General features: G+C 50.5%; 2 protein-coding genes across 2 annotated transcripts in view; one reads left to right on the plus strand and one right to left on the minus strand.

Annotated features, from left to right (window-relative positions):
• The first annotated feature begins 6,695 nt into the window (after positions 1-6,695).
• Positions 6,696-17,500, plus strand: part of LOC126577043 (protein vein) — a 67,700-nt gene continuing 56,895 nt past the window's right edge. Inside the window, exon 1 of the mRNA XM_050238442.1 lies at positions 6,696-6,824. The gene's annotated coding sequence lies outside the window, so the exon portion shown is untranslated. The remainder of the gene's footprint in view (positions 6,825-17,500) is intronic.
• Positions 10,726-14,121, minus strand: LOC126576895 (PR domain zinc finger protein 8). The gene is made up of 3 exons (XM_050238199.1): positions 13,678-14,121; positions 12,541-13,518; positions 10,726-10,734 (listed from the first exon to the last, which is right to left on the minus strand). Exons 1-3 carry the CDS (start codon positions 14,119-14,121, stop codon positions 10,726-10,728), a joined length of 1,431 nt encoding a protein of 476 aa, XP_050094156.1.

Below are 17,500 nucleotides of genomic sequence, written 5' to 3' on the forward strand. Positions count from 1 at the left end.
CCTCCTGAACCAGACCGCTAGAGAAGAGGGAGCAGACGTATGCCTGGTGTCGGAACCGTACCCGCCCCCAACGAATGGAAGATGGCAGACGGACAGAGTAGGAACGTGTGCCATAATTGCCAGCGGACGACACCCGATCCAGAAACGGATAAGCTCCAGCGAAACAGGCATAGTGGTGGCGAACGTTAGTGGTGTAACGTTTGCCAGCTGCTATGCTCCGCCATCGTGGAACATCGACCGTTTCCGCTGCCTGCTGGATAGTCTCACTGTTTTGCTGAGAAGCTGCCCCCGAGTCGTGGTGGGGGGCGACTTCAATGCGAAAGCAACCGAGTGGGGAAGCCGAAGTCACAACAACCGGGGCATAGAACTGTTGTCAACCATGCAGGATTTGGGTTTGATCCTGATGAACAGGGGCAATACTCCAACCTACCTAGGAAGCGGCGCTGCGGGGCCCTCGATCGTCGATTTGACCTTTGCCAGCCCCTCGATCATCGGCCAAAACGACTGGCACGTCTCACCCGAAGATATGCTGTCGGACCACGCAGGCATCGTATTCACCGTCCAACCGGGAACCCCCCCTACAGCAGCAGGGAGGCAAAGCGGACTACTACCTACCACCTCTGCACAACAACTGCAATTCAGGCGATGGAGAGTGAGCCACTTCGCACGAGAAGCGTTTTTATTAACGCTGGAAGACATCCGCTTCATGGAGGCAACAGAGTTGGCGGACATCACTCGCCTGCTGGTCAAGGCATGCGATCTCTCTATGCCGCGTGCTAGTGGAAACCCTGCCACAAAATCAGTTTACTGGTGGACCGAGGAAATCCGAGCACTGCGGAAAGACTGCCGAAAAGCCCGAAAGATGCTCCATAAAGCAAGGAACCCGGACACTAGAGCTACCAGGGCAGAGATCTACCGCGCGGCGAAGCGCGCACTAACCAAAGCGATCCGCGCCAGCAAGAGATCGAAAATCGCGGAGCTTGCCATCTCTCTTGATGACAACCCGTGGGGGAATGCGTTCCAGCTGGCAATGGGGTGGATGCGTGGCGGACGAACACCACAGGAAATGGACCCGGTGGTCCTGTTGCAGATAATCAGTGTGCTGTTCCCCCACCACGATCCCATGGAGTGGCCTGCTAGAACCCTCAGCCACAATGCGCAATCTCTCCGAGAAGTGACTGACAGCGAGCTTCTGGACATTGCGGCCCGGCTGGCCACCAAGAAAGCTCCAGGACCCGACGGGATACCGAACGTGGCCGTAGCAACATCTATGGCGAAGTATCCGGCAGTCTACCGCCAACTGTTCCAGGAACTGCTGAACAACTGCGAGTTCCCGACAGAATGGAAGGTGCAGCGCTTGGTTCTCCTTCCCAAGCCGGGTAAGCAACCCGGAAGCGCGTCCTCCTACCGGCCGCTCTGCCTGCTGAATACCGTCGGCAAGGTATTCGAGCGAGTCTTGCTGAGTCGACTCAATGACTACGTTGAGCACGCAACGGACGGCGCGCGACTCTCGACCAGGCAATTTGGCTTCCGGAAGGGGAGATCGACGATCAGTGCGATAGAGGCAGTCCTGGATCATGCTAAGCACGCTCTATCTTTCGGCGTAAGCAATGGGCGAAACAAGCGATGTTGTGCTGTCGTTGCACTTGACGTTCGCAACGCCTTTAACTCCGCGAGCTGGACGCGGATCGGCCAAGCCCTCAACCGTATGGCCGTTCCAGAGCCCCTGCTGCGAATAATCGGCCAGTACTTCCGGGGCAGAATACTGCAGTACCAGACATCTCAGGGGATTCTGTCGAGAGCGGTCACAGCTGGAGTTCCACAAGGGTCGATTCTCGGGCCAACCCTGTGGAACATCTTGTACGACAGTGTGCTGGCCGTCCAGCTTCCACCGGACTGCAGCATCTACGCATACGCAGACGACGTCATAATCACGGCTCTCGCAACAACACCAGCACTGGCGATTGAGCTAGCAACAGAGGCAGTCGATGCGGTGCGGGGATGGATGATTGCTCACGACTTGAAGCTGGCTACAGAGAAGACGGAGACCCTAGTCTTCACGTCGATGAGGAAAGACAGGGTCACGGCTTACGAGATGGATGGACAGGCACTCAGCGTATCGAGAAGCATCCGATACTTGGGCGTGATGCTGCAAGAGCGCCTCCAGTGGGGGCCACACGTTCAGTTCATAGCGGAGAAGGCAATGAAGCAGGTCCAGGCTCTCCGGTTTGCCATGCGGAACCACGGCGGACCGTCGAGCCAGTCCCGGAAGATCATAGCCAGCGTCATCGACTCGACACTGTGCTACGCTGCCCCCATATGGGCAGAGCAAGCGACGAATCTGCAATGTAACCGGCGCATCCTGCAACGAGTGCAACGCGAAATGGCGAAAGGCGTCGCCAGCACCTTCCGCACCGCTAGTTACTGGTCGGCGGTACTCCTGGCTAGGCTTGTCCCAATATGCCTACGACTGAACGAAGATGCCCGCTGCTACAGGGCCACCCGCGAACACCAGGCCTGCGCTCTGACAATCCGGAAGCGCGAGCGCGCCGCAACGTTCCAGGCCTGGCAACAGGAATGGGACAAGGAGAAGGACGACAGGACGGCGAGCCTTCACAGTCGGTGGATTCGTCGCGTTATCCCGGATGTGGAGCGGTGGTTCAGCAGGAACCATGGACAAGTAAACTTTCACCTGTCGCAGATTCTTTCCGGCCACGGCTTCTTCCGTGAATATCTGCACGGCAGAGGGTTTACTCGGTCCCCAGACTGCACCAACTGTCACGGAGTGCCAGAGACCCCGGAACATGTGTTGTTCGAATGTCCTCGGTTCAGCGCTGTTCGGGATCAATGCCTGACGGAGGGAGGCACGATTCTGACGCCGGAAGCGCTTTTGGAGCACATGCTCCAGGGGACACACGAATGGGACAACGTGAGTCGAGCCGCCCGGGACATCACCTCTCAACTGCAACGTGAATGGGCCGAGGAGCAGGCCAGAGTAGCACGACTTGAGGCAGCGGCAGCTCCCGCCCTAGCGGCCGCAATCATCGAAACGCGCCGTTTACGGTACAACGCGGCACAGCGTCGACGACGAGCAGAGAGACGTCAGCTCTCATCTTCATCGGAGGCAGGGCAGCGCGTCGCCCTGCAACGGCAGCAGCGCAACGCACGAGCACGGGATCGGAGAGCAGCCAGGACGATAGAGGCTGATCCGACGAAACGACAAGTGGTGGAGGCACGACTCCGCCTACGACGAGCACAGGACGAGCTCCGCGCAGCCCTGACATCGGGGAACTTGGAGGAGGTCGAGCGCTGTCGACGAGCTGTCGACGAAGAAGCAGCGGTCCTCGCAGTGGAGAGGCGATTTCGGCGTCGGCTCCTGCAACAACAGCCAAGGGAAGCGATAGGACGCCCGGTTCCTGTCGCTAACGCGGCGTAATGGGCTCTCGCCCGCTCTGAGAGGAGCAGTGCGAAGAGTTCAGTGGTGGGAGTGAGTGGGAGGGCCGGCTGCACCAGCGGATTAGCCTGAAAAGGAACGGATTGCCGTTGGTGTGGCAGAGGGCCGGAGACCGTTTAGGTTAATAAATGGTTGTTCTAAAAAGATGCACGGCGGTGTAATGTCCGGCCATGCTGTGGACGATCGAAGAAGCAGCAGTGACTGAATGATGGTTGTTACGTCTTGTATGTGATCTTTGTTGATAAACAGATGAACAACAATTGATGCATTGGTTTTCAGATAAGAAGCACCGTTTAGTTTGATAAAATGCTTCGCAAATTTGTTAAAATAATAAAAAAATCATTAAACTCGTTAAAATAACTTCAATCTATCATTCGCATAGCTAGAATTGCGTTCCAATGTAGAAACACTCAAGTGATTGAATGTAAAAACAAAGTTCACCGTTTATTCTTACACATTTTTTCTTTCTTAAATCACATTCAAGACAATTTTACCATTAGTTTGTTACTTTTGATTCAACGAAATAACCGTGAACAACTGAAAATGCCGTCCAATGGTCCGGCACTGTTCGAACTTCCCCAGTCCGATTGTTGAATGCCCCACAACCCTTACGCCAGAATAGCTCGTGCGCCTCGTGGCAGTGATTGAGTAATCGAAATTCGATTTGCTGCGCGGCAACGGGGACATGGGAAATATTTCGCTCCCGTGGGATCGTGCTCGACAATTGGAAATGTTGTCTAATTGTTTTTTCTTCTTCTTTTTTGTTTTGCACCTCCTGTCGCGGAATGCTAGGAGAACACCCCAGTTTTCTTTGTCACAAAACCACATTTCGAAGACGAATCGAACCTTACCGACTAGGTTCAGTCGGCAAGAACTACTCCACCTTCCTTCTTCAAGGGCGTAAGAATGATGATGTTAGCTGTAGCAGAGCTGCCGGGGAATTATGTTTCGATTGGTTTCGTATCCCCTCCGGGCGTGTCCGGGTGGCCATCGAGATCGTTTTCGGTCTCCAGACTCCAGGACGAAGGTGGACACAAGTCAATCGAAAAGACATTAATCAAACTGTCGCCTCGAGTCCGACGGGCATCGCCGTGGAAAGGGCTAGGAAGAACTCGTTGTCCAGCTCGTTGGCCGGCTCGTTTGGAATACTAAGTAGTCGTTGTAATACTTTAAGCGTTTGTCTCAAGTGGAATGGAGTGGACGAATGTTCCTCTTCAAGAGCCCAAGGTGACCATCTGCGCTGGCAGTTCGAATGCGGCAGAGATTCGAAAGAATACGACGATTCCTCATCATCTGGCATCGTAAGGCTAAAGCAACTGAACCGTGTTGAACCGAGAGCAAATCGATAAAAAGTGCCAGCAAGTAGTTTACGGTTCGCAAAAGTAGTAACCTCTAGCAAAAGAACATTGCTAATCCAATTCCTCCATCCAATTCCACCCAATAGCCGGCGATCGCTAATGAAAATTCAGCATCCCTCAAGCACGGAACCATAAAAGCATTACTCATCGTTTGGCTGTCGATTCGCTATTGATTGCTCGTAAATTACGCTGGCACTCCGCGAAGAAGGGACGGACCGCATGGAGCCGCGTCTAATGATCTATTACCCAACTCGCGAGGATTTCGCGCGCGTCTAGACAATTCGACATTAGGAGCAGCAGCAGCAGCAGCATTACTACACAGGAGGAGGTAGAGGAAGACACTGGCAACAGAACCAATAATGTGCCGCATATCGTAATCGAAACTTTAATCGACCAAAACCGAAACCCGAAACTGTTTGTGCTCCGGGAAATACCGGATGTCTACGAACGAATCGGAGCGGAAGTGTCCTCGAACTAGCTGCCCAAGTAGCGAACTCCAGCACACACAAAAAGAAACCCCACCCCCAAGCGAAACTTTTCCTCCTTGGCAATAAGTTCTGTTTCATCGTAAAACTTTCATCGAAGAGCGGACGCGCGAAGGACCCCTCGACGAGGCACCATCGCTTCGTTTGGCGTTCCTGGGAAGAGTGGCAACCACGAAACCTGATTATGCTTTGAATAATTCGATTTTCTTACCATTCGCGACACTTTCAATCGGAAAAACTTTCGCCGAGGGAGAAAAACTACTTTCCATAAGCAAATGAAGCATGTCGCGTTGTTGCGCACGCGTGCGCGCTCTCGCGTTCACCATTCCCGCGCCATATTTTGCAACATATGAACGTGGCAGGAAGGCCTTGTACGAGAGGTCATTTTTTGGGTTTGGGTCTGTGGCTGGAACGGTGTCCAGCTCGAGCGCCCCAGACAAGCAACGTCGGGATCGTTGCCGTTGTTTCTGTTCTTGCGATGCGCGGCATAAAACACAATCGTGGGGACCGGGACGCAATAGTTATTGCAGTGAAATGCGAGCATATCGTAAAATTTATTACCTTATTGCACGAATTTGTGCGTCGCACCATAAACGCGTAAAAACAGAGAAAAGGAGAACGAAAATGAATGGCAGAAGATGAAGCAGAAACAGAAGAAAACGAGGTGGCAGAAGTATGCAAATAAAACGTTAAATTATGTTCCAATGGCCAAGACTAAGGGACGAGATGTTGGGCTGAGGTGGCCGATGGCTAGGACGATGGTTGTGGCGAAAGTTATGAGTTTTTCCCGTTGGCCACGCACCGCAGCATAGCCACGGTTTGTCACGGTTGCTTGAAAGTGTCGAAGGGCAAACGCGCATCGTCGGGATCGCTTGCCAGTTCACGGTGATTCCGATGGTGCCTCCGACGAATTACAATTTGATTTTCCTAGATTTTTTTGAGCTTCTACCAAATTTGTCGCATGTTTAAGGATGCACATCGAGCATGGCTTTGTGGTTGAAACTATTGGTTGCCCGCAATGCTTTAATTTCTTGCTGTACTGCAAGATGATTGTAGACAGCGTGTACATAATAATACAATTATGTTTAATGATACATCGTGATAAGAGTTAGTAATAAGAATAATATATGTTTTCGATAGATATTTCTTTACTTAAAACGAGAATATATTCGAAGCAAAGCAAACATGAAATCTAGCATGCGTGCGTTGGTCATTGGTTGGTTTTACGTTAGAAACCAAAAAATCATAGTACACATTGGTGAACATTGAGCGGTCAGTGATTATTAGTTTGCCAACCAATGCAGTTCGGTTTTAATTTCTCTAAAGTGAACCAGTAGTGCTTTTTAAAATTTGAAGTAATCGAAATTTTAAGTGATTGTAGTGATAGTGGTATGTTACGAATTAAGAATCTGTTGTGGTAGCTGTGAGTGTTTTTTTAAAGAAAGAACACAAACTTTAAAGACATTTACACTCGAAAGATTCGCGATGTTGGTGCCGCAGCATATTCCTTGCCAGAAATCTTTCCAGGTAAGTGAGTGCTGAATTTTCTGTAGATTACCTGACCTGTGAAGCATGTTATCCTCAAAATGTTTTCCGATTCCGCCCGAAAACATAAACCATCCTTTCTAAACGATTGCTTAAAACCCCAATAGTAACTCATACTTAACGCATGTTGTGAACATTCTCCCCTGGCCCCCGTGAGGTCTCCAAAACGCACGCTCATAAATCGTTGCATTTGGACCTTGCAACCAGCACAGCTCCCAAAACACTTGTCCAGTCCCTGTCTGTTGTACCACCGGGAACAAAAGCATATTTTATGTATTTATTAAATAATTCACCTAAGTAGCAAGTAATCTCTTCGTTCAATAAATTAAAAGCTTTAATTTAATTTATCGAGCTTGCTCTTCGCACTGGCAGTGGGAGTAGGGGGGAATAGGGACTTTGGTCGCGCGATATAATTGGAATGGACATAGGGAGTTAGCCAAAGGCCGGGACTCCACTGGCGTGGCACTGACTGTGACCGTCTGTGGCAACCACGTTCACTTGGATGTTTCGGTCGAGCAGGCGCATGGTGTTCATGTGATCGGCGTGATTTAATTTGTTAATTAGAAAAGCAAACATATCATCTCCTAGTTGCCCAGTCGCCTGGTTGTCACCATGCCGACGGACGCAAACTCCATGTCGGAGGCGATGAGAAGGGCGGGAGACCTGCTGTCCGACTTGAGCCTTCATAAATCGTGTCCAGCCGCCAGGACGGTGAACGCACTGCCTACTTGACAAGCAAGCGGCTCATTCCCGTTGGTTACGCGACATTTTTCCTGCTTTTCCCGGTTCGTTTGCTCGCCCTCGCACTCACTCAACTGTCTACTGGACGTAGGAGGACGATGGAGACAGAATTAAAGAGGCGGTGAAATGAAAAAGCGCACCCCGGGATAACTTACTACGAATCCGGGGAGTACCGGTACAGCCCTTCTAGAACTCGTCCGTAATCTCCTCGCCTTGACACCGACCTTCGTTCGGTTGTTTTGGGAAAGTTTACTTAATAAATCTTTCACCAGCTTCTCGGCTCATGCCGAAGCACTCCTCTCACTCATGAAGTTGAAACAATTATTGCTTTGGTTGGGTGATGGTTAAAGTTCGCTCCGGGTTGGTCGGGGGCTCCCCTTCGCTGGAAAACTGCTGCTGGTTGGTAGGTGGGTTGCGGTTGCGGATCATTTCAACAAACAAAGAAATTTTCCAGTGTCTTAGGCACCGCAAAGTGGCTCAAACCGGGGAGGATCTTCCCTCCCCCTCAAAGGGAAATGGTGGAAAACGGAGTGATTGGGTGTGGCGGCGTGTGTTGTGTGAAGTGAAAATCTGCTGAAATAACGTGTGACGTGTTTGTTTGCAGTACTTTTTCGCGTGGAAATGATGAGAATGTGAAACGAGATGCGCCTACAAGATTTGTTTGTTTCGCAAACTTTGCAGCGATATCGTTTGTCATCGAGCGGGGCGTGTGTTCCCTGGTTGGGTTGATTGAATTATGTTCTGTTGGATTGTTTTAAAAAAGGTTTTTTGTTTGAGGTTTTATGATATGGAATGTGTAACATATTCATCCTTTGACTGTGCCTTATTTAATTTAATAATTATTGAATTACGGTCACGTGATATCTCCGTTAATGCTTTACATGCCTATTCAGCTTATTCTTAATTGTTTCTCAGAATTCATACTCATAAGGATGTAGCTCACCTTCCTTTCTGATTTATGCAAGGGGTGTTAATTCATGTCTTAATATATTCTGATTCCTGATAAAAGCTGTTTCTGCGATATTGTGATCTGCATCAAGAGTAGAAGGTATGGATGCTATTTTCAATTTCATGCCATGCCTCTCAAGGGAGCAATCTTGTCGTATAGCTTTGCCTGCTAATATTGCCACCTAATCTAGTGAAATTTAGTGAAAAACCAAGCATAAGGAAGGGCATAACGTGACCAGGGGAATGCTGTGGAGTGGGGAGCGTCGTGATTTAGTCGTGGTTTAGTATTTTACATTTTCTAAAGCTTAAAGGAAGCGAAGCAAGGAGAAAGGATAAAGGGAGAAGTGGTTCAATTAACACGGTTGCTTAATATAATGATCTTTCGTTGACAAAAAACTGAATCCAACAAAAGATGAAATGTGCATCGTTACGGAACAGTCCTTTATCATGTTTCCGCTAAATTCGTGCTCCAATTTGGAAAGCCACCATGCCATCTTCACCGCATAATGTTATCTTCAGTGCAGTGCATCACCACTTGCCAACTGAAGGAAGGAAAATATGTCACTTCCCTTCTATGCAAGCTGCCAAATCTGTAAAACGCCCCAAAAAACCAAAAATCCTGGCGCCATCCACGGGAGGACCAATCTCATTTTGCCCGAAAATCCCGTTTAGGTTAGTCGGCCAGTGCGTGTGAGTGTGTGTAGCCGCTAGCGTCAGCCGCAAAAATGTCAGGCTGATGCCAAAAACGCAAATCCAACCCGACATATGTCGTGAACCGATCTTGGCCGTTTTGCATTTTGCATTTCGGTGCTAGCACTCGAAAAAGTGTCGCACGGTCCCCGAAAACTAGTCAGTGCTGGTGGCTAGGAGGTGTGGAAGCGGCACAATTCGACATATTCTCCCGACCAAGCCGCGGATGATTCAATTCGCACAATGCAGTTTGATGTCCTTCACCGCCTGGGACCAAGGCAGGGGGCGGGAGATAGTGGTGGAGGAACAGTATCTGGGCTGGCACTGGCTCCCATGCCAACCAAACGGTTCCATGCCATTTGAAATTGAAATGTTCGTTTTTAATAATTTTAAGTGGTCCATCGTTCATCGCAGCCGCAGCGCGAATCCGACAGTTTTCCACGCTGGAATTTTCCCGCAGATGGTGGTGGTGTGGTGCGACCACCTTTCGCGCATGGTCGCACCACATATGATAAACTATAATTTTGATATATGAAATCTGCCATCGCCTCTGCCACCACCACAGCGCCATGAGCGAACGAGGAAACGCTAATGCTGCGGAAACGTTTTTGTGGAAAATTCGCCCGTTTTGCCCGCACGGTTCACGATGATCGAGCAGCGGCGAGCAGCAGATCGGGCGTTTTTATCGGGCCCCAAAGTAAACAAGAAAGCATATTCTCCATCAGCAAAATTGGCAGCATCAGCAGCAGCAGGAGCAGAAGGCCCGGCGACACATGTTTGTGTGGCTGTCCCGTATGTGTGGTGGTTGCGTGGATCGTGAACAGCTCCTCAGCTTGGTGGCAGTTGTTGTGTATGTTTACACAACTTCCCCCCCGCCCGTGTTGGCCCACATATCCGGGCAATGTCAATATTTGAACGGAATATCAACCCTCTAGTTGCGAGACGTAAGCGGCTGTGGCGGGGCGCGGCCGTAAAATCTTGCCCGTCGAGAGACATTTAGCAAATGAAAATTTAACTATTGAACTAGTGCTCTGGTGACAAGAGCGATAAGGGGGTGTGAGTGGACGGGGGAGGAAAGCGTGAAGGCAAAACCATGAAGTGCTAATAGGACCGGAATCGGACGGAGCCGGACTGATTGACGCACCCTGCCAGTGCGATCAGAGAAAGGGTGAGAGAGAGCCAAGGAGCGAGAGGGAGCCAGGACGACGCATATGCGAGGAGCATATTTATTACGACAATGTGTTCACTGTTTGCACAGCGCCGAGAACGCATTTTCCACCGGCTAATCGGAGGATTTGCACACACAAAAAAAAGGATGAAGTAAATAGAGTGTTGGTTCCACTCGCGTTGCTTTCCGTCGTGACAGACTGCCGGTACCGTTGGATTTAATCATAGTTTCCCTCGGTTTATAGGGCTCTAGGACTGGATTATGGTGCTAATAGCATAGCGAACATGCTTAGAATGGAGCTCATAAAAGGGTCAATCAATGTTTCAACAAATGCTTTCATTTGAACTGCAGGAAATGGGAGAACAATTAAGTGAAAATCGTGAATGTTTCCTTCTTATTGATGCTCTCGCTCTCGAATGCTTCCGAAAATTACACGATTTCTATGCTATTGTTCAACATATTCTTTATAAGCTTCATCTCCCTTATGCTGCTTAGAATTCTCTATAGTGGTCAGCATAGTTGATAAGTGTGCAGGTATATTTGAACACAGCTGATCATCAGCTCCCTTTCGGCATGGGCGATCAGTTTTATGATAAGTTCACCCTTATGGCAAAACATCTAACAGTAAACTCTAATCTGTTTAAAATCTGTTAGCTATTTGCAAAGTTTGTTAGTGCTGTAACGAGCTGGTATGGAGAGATCCGATCTTTACATCGTGAAACGATGCTTCATTAGACTACGCCGATAAAGGATCAGTGATCTTTGCGCAGATAATTGATGGTTTAAGTACATGATAGAGAAAAAGACAAAATGCACTCAAGTATCATCGCTTTAAGTAATTACTGCAGTGATAGAACTCTGCAGATTCATCACATTAAACTGACGAGAAAAAAACGTTTTTTAAAGACCTCAATAAGTTGATCGGAAAGCTTGTTCGATCAAAAATCATGCTAAACCGAATGATGATGATGATTGCGCCATCTTCAGGATAAACTCAGTTTGCATCAGTCAAGGACGAGTCGGCATTCGATTTGATAAATGTACTGAGCACTAGCCCGCGCGCTCCTAATGAATTCCACCGCCGTCGCCTCTTTACACAGCACACTACGCGGTTGATTATGGCTTCGATAAAGTCCCAAACAACAGACGCCAGCTCGAGGGATGATTAATGATGATTTCGGATTTCGGATTTTCTCTCCTCTCCAAAACACCCGATGTACCCATTTTCGTGTCGCGGATTTTTTAATCGAATTTCCGGAAATGCATTTCCCGACCAAGAGGGCTAAGTGGTGCCGGTCCCCGTTCGGTCCGCACCACCCACATTCCCCCTCCCCGGTGATGAAGTGTACGATCATTAATAAAAATTAAACCAAAAGCAGCAGCGTGTACGATAAGACAACATTTATTCAATACATTCCTTGCTCGTTGGTGGTGGTGGTGGTTGTTGGGTGGTGTGCCTGTGTATGTTTATGTGTACAATGATGTAAGAGGATAATCTATGCTCGCACTCCTTGCGCCACTCCTGGCTTGGGTTACATTTAATATCACATTTTGAATGACTAATACTTAACTACAACATTTCTTCTTTTTGGATTACGATTTCCCATTTTCTGTCTTTTCCACCCTATGTACGAGGCTCGCGAAAACTACAATTGATTACTATCCAACCGCGGAAGAGAGAAAGAGAGCACGACTCGCTGTTCCCTGCTGCCAGTCTTCCCACAAGTCCTTGACGAAATCCGACGACCACTTCTGCTCTTCTGCTCTTCTGCTCTATTCCTTCTCGAATCGAATCGTGGCTGAGCGCAGCACATAAAAAAGGGGTTTTCCCCGGGCCCTTTCGTTTTGATTAAAACATATTTTAATCGCTCTTCCCTGGACTCACATCCTGCTCTCAAGCAGTGCGCGCACTTGCCACGTTAACGAGCTTCCTCCACACATACACATACGAAGGGGTGTGAGTGGCACCACACATCAAAGAATGGGGCGATAGGGAGCAGAATGCGAACAGATGGCGACGGTGAAGGCGAAGGATTCGCTTGTTTACGCCAATCGACCACCAGCAGGACCGCCACCGAGGGGCAACGGGGGATGCTGCTGATGTTGGTGATGTTGGTGATGTTGGTGATGATGATGATGCTGTTGTCTGGCCGCTCCTCCGTCCGGTGACCGCTTCGACGAGCTCTTGGCGGTCGGTTCGAGCAGATCGCCCGCCTTATCCTGGTGTGCGGTCATGTGACGCGTCAGATGATGCCGCTCCCGGAAGCTCTCGTTGCAAACCGGACACTTGAGCTTGTCCTCCCGCTTCCGGCGTGCCTGATCGTGCACCTCCCGTTCGCTTTTGTGGTGCGACCGCATATGGTATACCAGATCGCTCGTCATCCGGAAGCTGATGTTGCACTTGGCGCAAACATTCTGCGCCGACAGCGTGAACGTGCTCATGGCGGATGGGAGAAGTGTGGAAAGGATGGCGGCCGCTGCCGGATTCCGCATCAATCCGTCCACCTCCGGGAGTACGCCCGTTGAGCTCGGTGCGGATGGTGGTAACGGTGCTCCTCCTCCGCCTCCACCACTACCGAGCGCAAAGTGTCCGACGGGACCACCGGACGGAACACCACCGCCACTGGCGTGAAAGTATGCTGCCGGATCGGTGACCGACGGATCTCCGAGCACACCGAACGCTGTCGTTGCCGGTGCAGGTCCAGGGGCAGGCGAACGGAAGGACTTGGGACGCAGCTGATCACCGAGCAGTACCGGAGGGCTTCCGGTTGGCGTTAGGAACGGTCCTCCGTACTCGTACCGGAAACCGGAAGCTTGCGAGTGCTGTGAACCACCACCACCACCGGGGCTGAGCGAGATGGGAGGGCTGGTCGAGGGGCAACTTTGTCGATCGTCCGGACTGAGGGGCGGTGGTCCGGGTGAATCCGGTACGCTGATGATGCTCGTTACCTTCGAGAAAGCGCTACGCGGTGGCATCGGATCACCGGAGGCGGGGAGATCCGGTGATCCGGAGAGGGAGCTGCTGCGTGTTCCGGATCGTCCAAACGGTCCCACGGCACCGAACATCATTCCGGCGGGGGGTTCGTAGAAGCGGGCAGCACCAGGGAAGAGGTACGCGAGCCGTTCGCTCTGCAACTCCCCCAAACCGACGGCCGGATGTGCCAGATGGTGGGCAGGATGTTGTTGTTGTTGGTGGTGCTGCTGCTGCTGCTGCTGGAGGTGCTGATGCTGGTGTGCGGCCAGTTGTGTTCGTCCAGCCAGCCCGGCCGCTGCAACCGCTTGCAGGACATCGGGTGGGAAGTGATGGTGATGGTGCTGCTGGCGGTCATCCATTGGTGACCGGATTGGGCTGAAACCGGATTTGTGCGAGAGATCCTCGGAGCGGGGCTCGGATTGGGTTGAATCACTCTCGACATCGATCGTCGGTGAGGCAGGAGCAGGTACGGGTGGTAAAGCCACTGCTGCTGCTGCCGCCGCTTGTGGACGTCTTGGGACCTTCGTGCGACCCAGCTTCTCATCTGGCATCATCAGGAAGGCAACGTCGAACGATCGCTTGCCGGCCGATGTTCGACCACCACCACTGGGAAGCTTCGTCGTCATTGTTGTCGTCGTCGAATGATGATGATGATGATGGTTAGAGTGAAGATCGTTGGCCAAGGTGGCCTGTGTTCCAGGGCTTCCGGGGGCCATCTTGATGCCGTTCATACGCGATTGCTTAATGTCCATCGTCATCGTCTCCAAAAACACTCACTGCACGCAACACAGAGACAAACGCAGACACACGGCAGCACTTGTGCTCTTCAATGACACAACACAGATTCGCACGCAAAGGTCCTTTTGCTTCGCGTTGGAACACGCCAGGCCAGGCCAGGACACACACAACCTGTCCTTCGGAGCGTCACTGTGGAACTGATGCTGTTGCTGCTGCTGCTGCTACGATTCAGCGAACACTGACCAGACTTGACGACAATCCACCGGCCTCACAGCATCGGTAGCATAAAATCAGAAACATATCGTCGCGACCAGGGGCATCCGCATTTGCCACATAAAATGGTGGCACCATTCGCTCTCTCTCTCTCTCTTTCTCTACTAGCACCATACGTCCGATTGGGCCAGAAACAATGCACAATAGAGAGAGCGAAAAAGAGAGAGCAATAGAGTGAGGGAGAGAGAGAGGTTGGTCATAATGTACATAAACATAGGGAGAGCAGCGGCGTGCTAGTCCGTAGCATAGGGTTGGAAAATATTGTCCCTCATCATTTTCTCGACATTTTCCGCGTGCTCGGGTGTGTTCCCGTTGCGCACCCTTTTCGCCTTCCCTGCGGCGCACCCTTGGACACTTGCCACACCGTGTGCAAGCGAGAGAGAGAGAGAGCACCGAAAGGACGAGAGGCGCAAGCGCATGGCTTTTCATGTCCAAGTGGGTGGTTTGTGGGTGGTTTGTGGGTGTGTGCAGATTTGCTACGCTTCCCTTTGGCAGTTCCCTTCCTTTCGCTTTTTATTATTTAAAACCAACAATCCGCCAGCAGAATTGAAGGAAAGGGGATGGAGGAGGGGTGTGCTGTACATATGCGACTCCGCAGGACACCCACACCGTCACACTCACACCTTGGAGAAGCTTTCAATATGAGATGCGCTTTATTCGCCTCGAGACTCAGCCTCTGTCACTCCTTGGTTGTGGTCCTTCGTGCGGTGGGGTGCCATTCCAGAGGAGTAAGGGGAGAAAAGGATGCGCTCCCTAACGTCAGCATATTTGAAGCATGGCCATTTCAACATGACAGGCCAGATAGAGCGAGAGAGAGAGAGCAGAGAGATAGAGAGCGAGTTTCAAGGAGCAATCCCAGGGGATGGATTTGAAGACCCCCAACTGGCGCCGGGGGGTGGTGAGGAGATGCTCCAGTAAATATGGTGGAACGCGCGTTCTCTGCTTTGCTTGCTCGCAAGTTTCTTTTTCTTCCACCCGGGAAATATGATAGTGGAGCAGATTTTATGTACCAGTATCCTTGCTGCCCCCCCCCCCCCCTTCATCGACCCTTCTCACCCACCCCACCAGAACGGGTGGTAGACCATTTTCTTTTTCCACGTAGCACGCCGCATGCCACACGTTTTCCCTTTGCTATCGAAGGGACTGGGCACGTTATGTTCGCTATTTTCTTTCCCTTTCTCTCTCGCTCTCTCTCTCGTGCTGTCTTCTGTCATTCTGTTTCCTTCTCATTTCGGGCACGGAAAATTTGGGGTGGAGCATCGCGCCAAGGCTCCAGGATACTCCCGTTCGGGTTCGTGGATTGTGGCGGATGGCAAAATGGAGTCGCACCGCGTGGTGTGTGACGGTCTGCTCATTGGATCCTTCGTTCGCTGGTGGGGTTTTTGGGGTGGCAAGGAGGGAAAGCATCGACAAAGGGGTCAGTGACAGTGAAGGGTTGGGGCTTATTTTATGTTCTAGATCTGTTTCGCTGGTAGTGAAAATGTGGCAAATCGGTGGAAAACATGTTGTTTCTATACATCAGCCACTGGCCAGGGTGTGTATGCGCGGCTGTGTTTGTGAGGACGTTTGGAGTTGGAGCGTATGTGGTTGCAGAAGGGTTTTTTGCGGCAGAAAGCTTTTCCTGATGGAGACGGCAGCGGTCCTGGAAGAGGAGGAGATTGTTGCATGTCGGCGCCGAGGACTGCGAGTTTGTCTCGCAACTCGTTCCTCGTTCCTGTCAACCACTCTCGCTGGCTCTATGTATCTGTGACCATCGTCAGCACGGACCAGATAGTGTACGCTGTGTGGTCCACATGGGAAGATAAGAGTTTCGTGCAAATGATGGGATCCGGACGAACTCCATAAAATGAAAAACTCTGCCTTTGCAGGGCGAGATGGTGTGTGGCATCTTTTTGGAAAGATTCGCCCCATCTTGTGACTAAGAAATAGCTCTCTGTGTCTCTCTTTTTCTCTCCTCTGTCTCTTCTCGCCATGCTGCCATGGTTCAACAGCATCGCTACTAACAGACATGCACAGATTTTTCCAACCATAATCTAATAACAATTAGAAGCGTGCGTCCTGTGTGCTCTGGCTGTGTTGTGCCTTTGCTGCTTGCTTGATATGCTTGGTGGATGGGACGACGTTTTGGAAGGAGAGCTGCTTGTGCTATCTTGCGATCATAAATTCGCTCCACAAATGGCATCATCCGTTGTGCCGGTCGGTCCCAGCTATGTAATTTGGAGCATATTTGTACGTGTGGTGAGGCATCGCAAGGTTTCTTTCCTTTGCTGGAGTGGTGTTCCTTGCTAAGTACACGATATCCCAACGTGAGCGAATCTTTTTTGAAATTATTCATAAATATGGTTGCTGCATACATTTTTCCATCATTTTTTGGGGTCTTGAAGGTTTTGTTTTAGATATTTCTACATTTTATTTTTCCACCTCCACTTAGAGGCACTGTTAATATACTATTTTCTATTGCTAATGCGGTTGCTAATTCGTTCCCGATCTCTGTACTTTATTCATTTTCCCTTGAACACTCCATAAAGTTCTCTTTCGTTATGCTTTCTGTCAAATCTTGTGGTTTCGTTTGATGTACTTTATAGAACGCACCGAACGAAAGGCTTCGGACCATCAATCAAGCGAGTACTTGAGTATGACATCCGTAAAATCAATTCCATATGGTCTACAACAGGGAACGGGGAACGAATTCACAAACAAAAAAAGAAGAATAGTCTCCCATCTCCGCCATAGTGCTTCGTCAAATTGTTCAAATGCTTTTGTCCCAAATCACCACGACCCAAGTGGATTTCTAATTGGGAATCGGAGGGAATGAACAAAAAAAACCCCCCTGGAACTCGCTCGGAAAAAGATGATCATGTGCCAAACCACGGGAGACCACCATCAGCGCCGACGGGGCTAGAACGCGCGCAACCACTAGCGCATATGTTAGGATTTAACTTCGAGCGCCGAGGTCTGCGAAGCAATCTCGAGGATCTTTGCAAGCCCTTGCCAGTGTGTGCATCCCAGCTCCTAGCTGGCATCGCTTTTTACGCCTTCTCTTCGTGCTGCCCTCCTCGTTCACTGAGCAACCTGCGAACCTGCGATTTCCACAGAACCACCACCCTTCTCGACCCTAGGGGGTTG

The sequence above is a fragment of the Anopheles aquasalis genome, chromosome 3 (genome assembly GCF_943734665.1).
Source record: "Anopheles aquasalis chromosome 3, idAnoAquaMG_Q_19, whole genome shotgun sequence".
NCBI lineage: Eukaryota > Metazoa > Arthropoda > Insecta > Diptera > Culicidae > Anopheles > Anopheles aquasalis.

What these genes read in the sequence shown, in the direction of transcription:
- LOC126576895 (XM_050238199.1), bottom strand. Translation starts at nt 14,121, where the DNA reads ATGACGATGGACATTAAGCAATCGCGTATGAACGGCATCAAGATGGCC. An exon ending in ACCATCACTTCCCACCCGAT is followed by an intron (nt 13,519 to 13,677) that starts GTCCTGCAAGCG and finishes GGGGAGTTGCAG; the next exon opens with AGCGAACGGCTCGCGTACCT.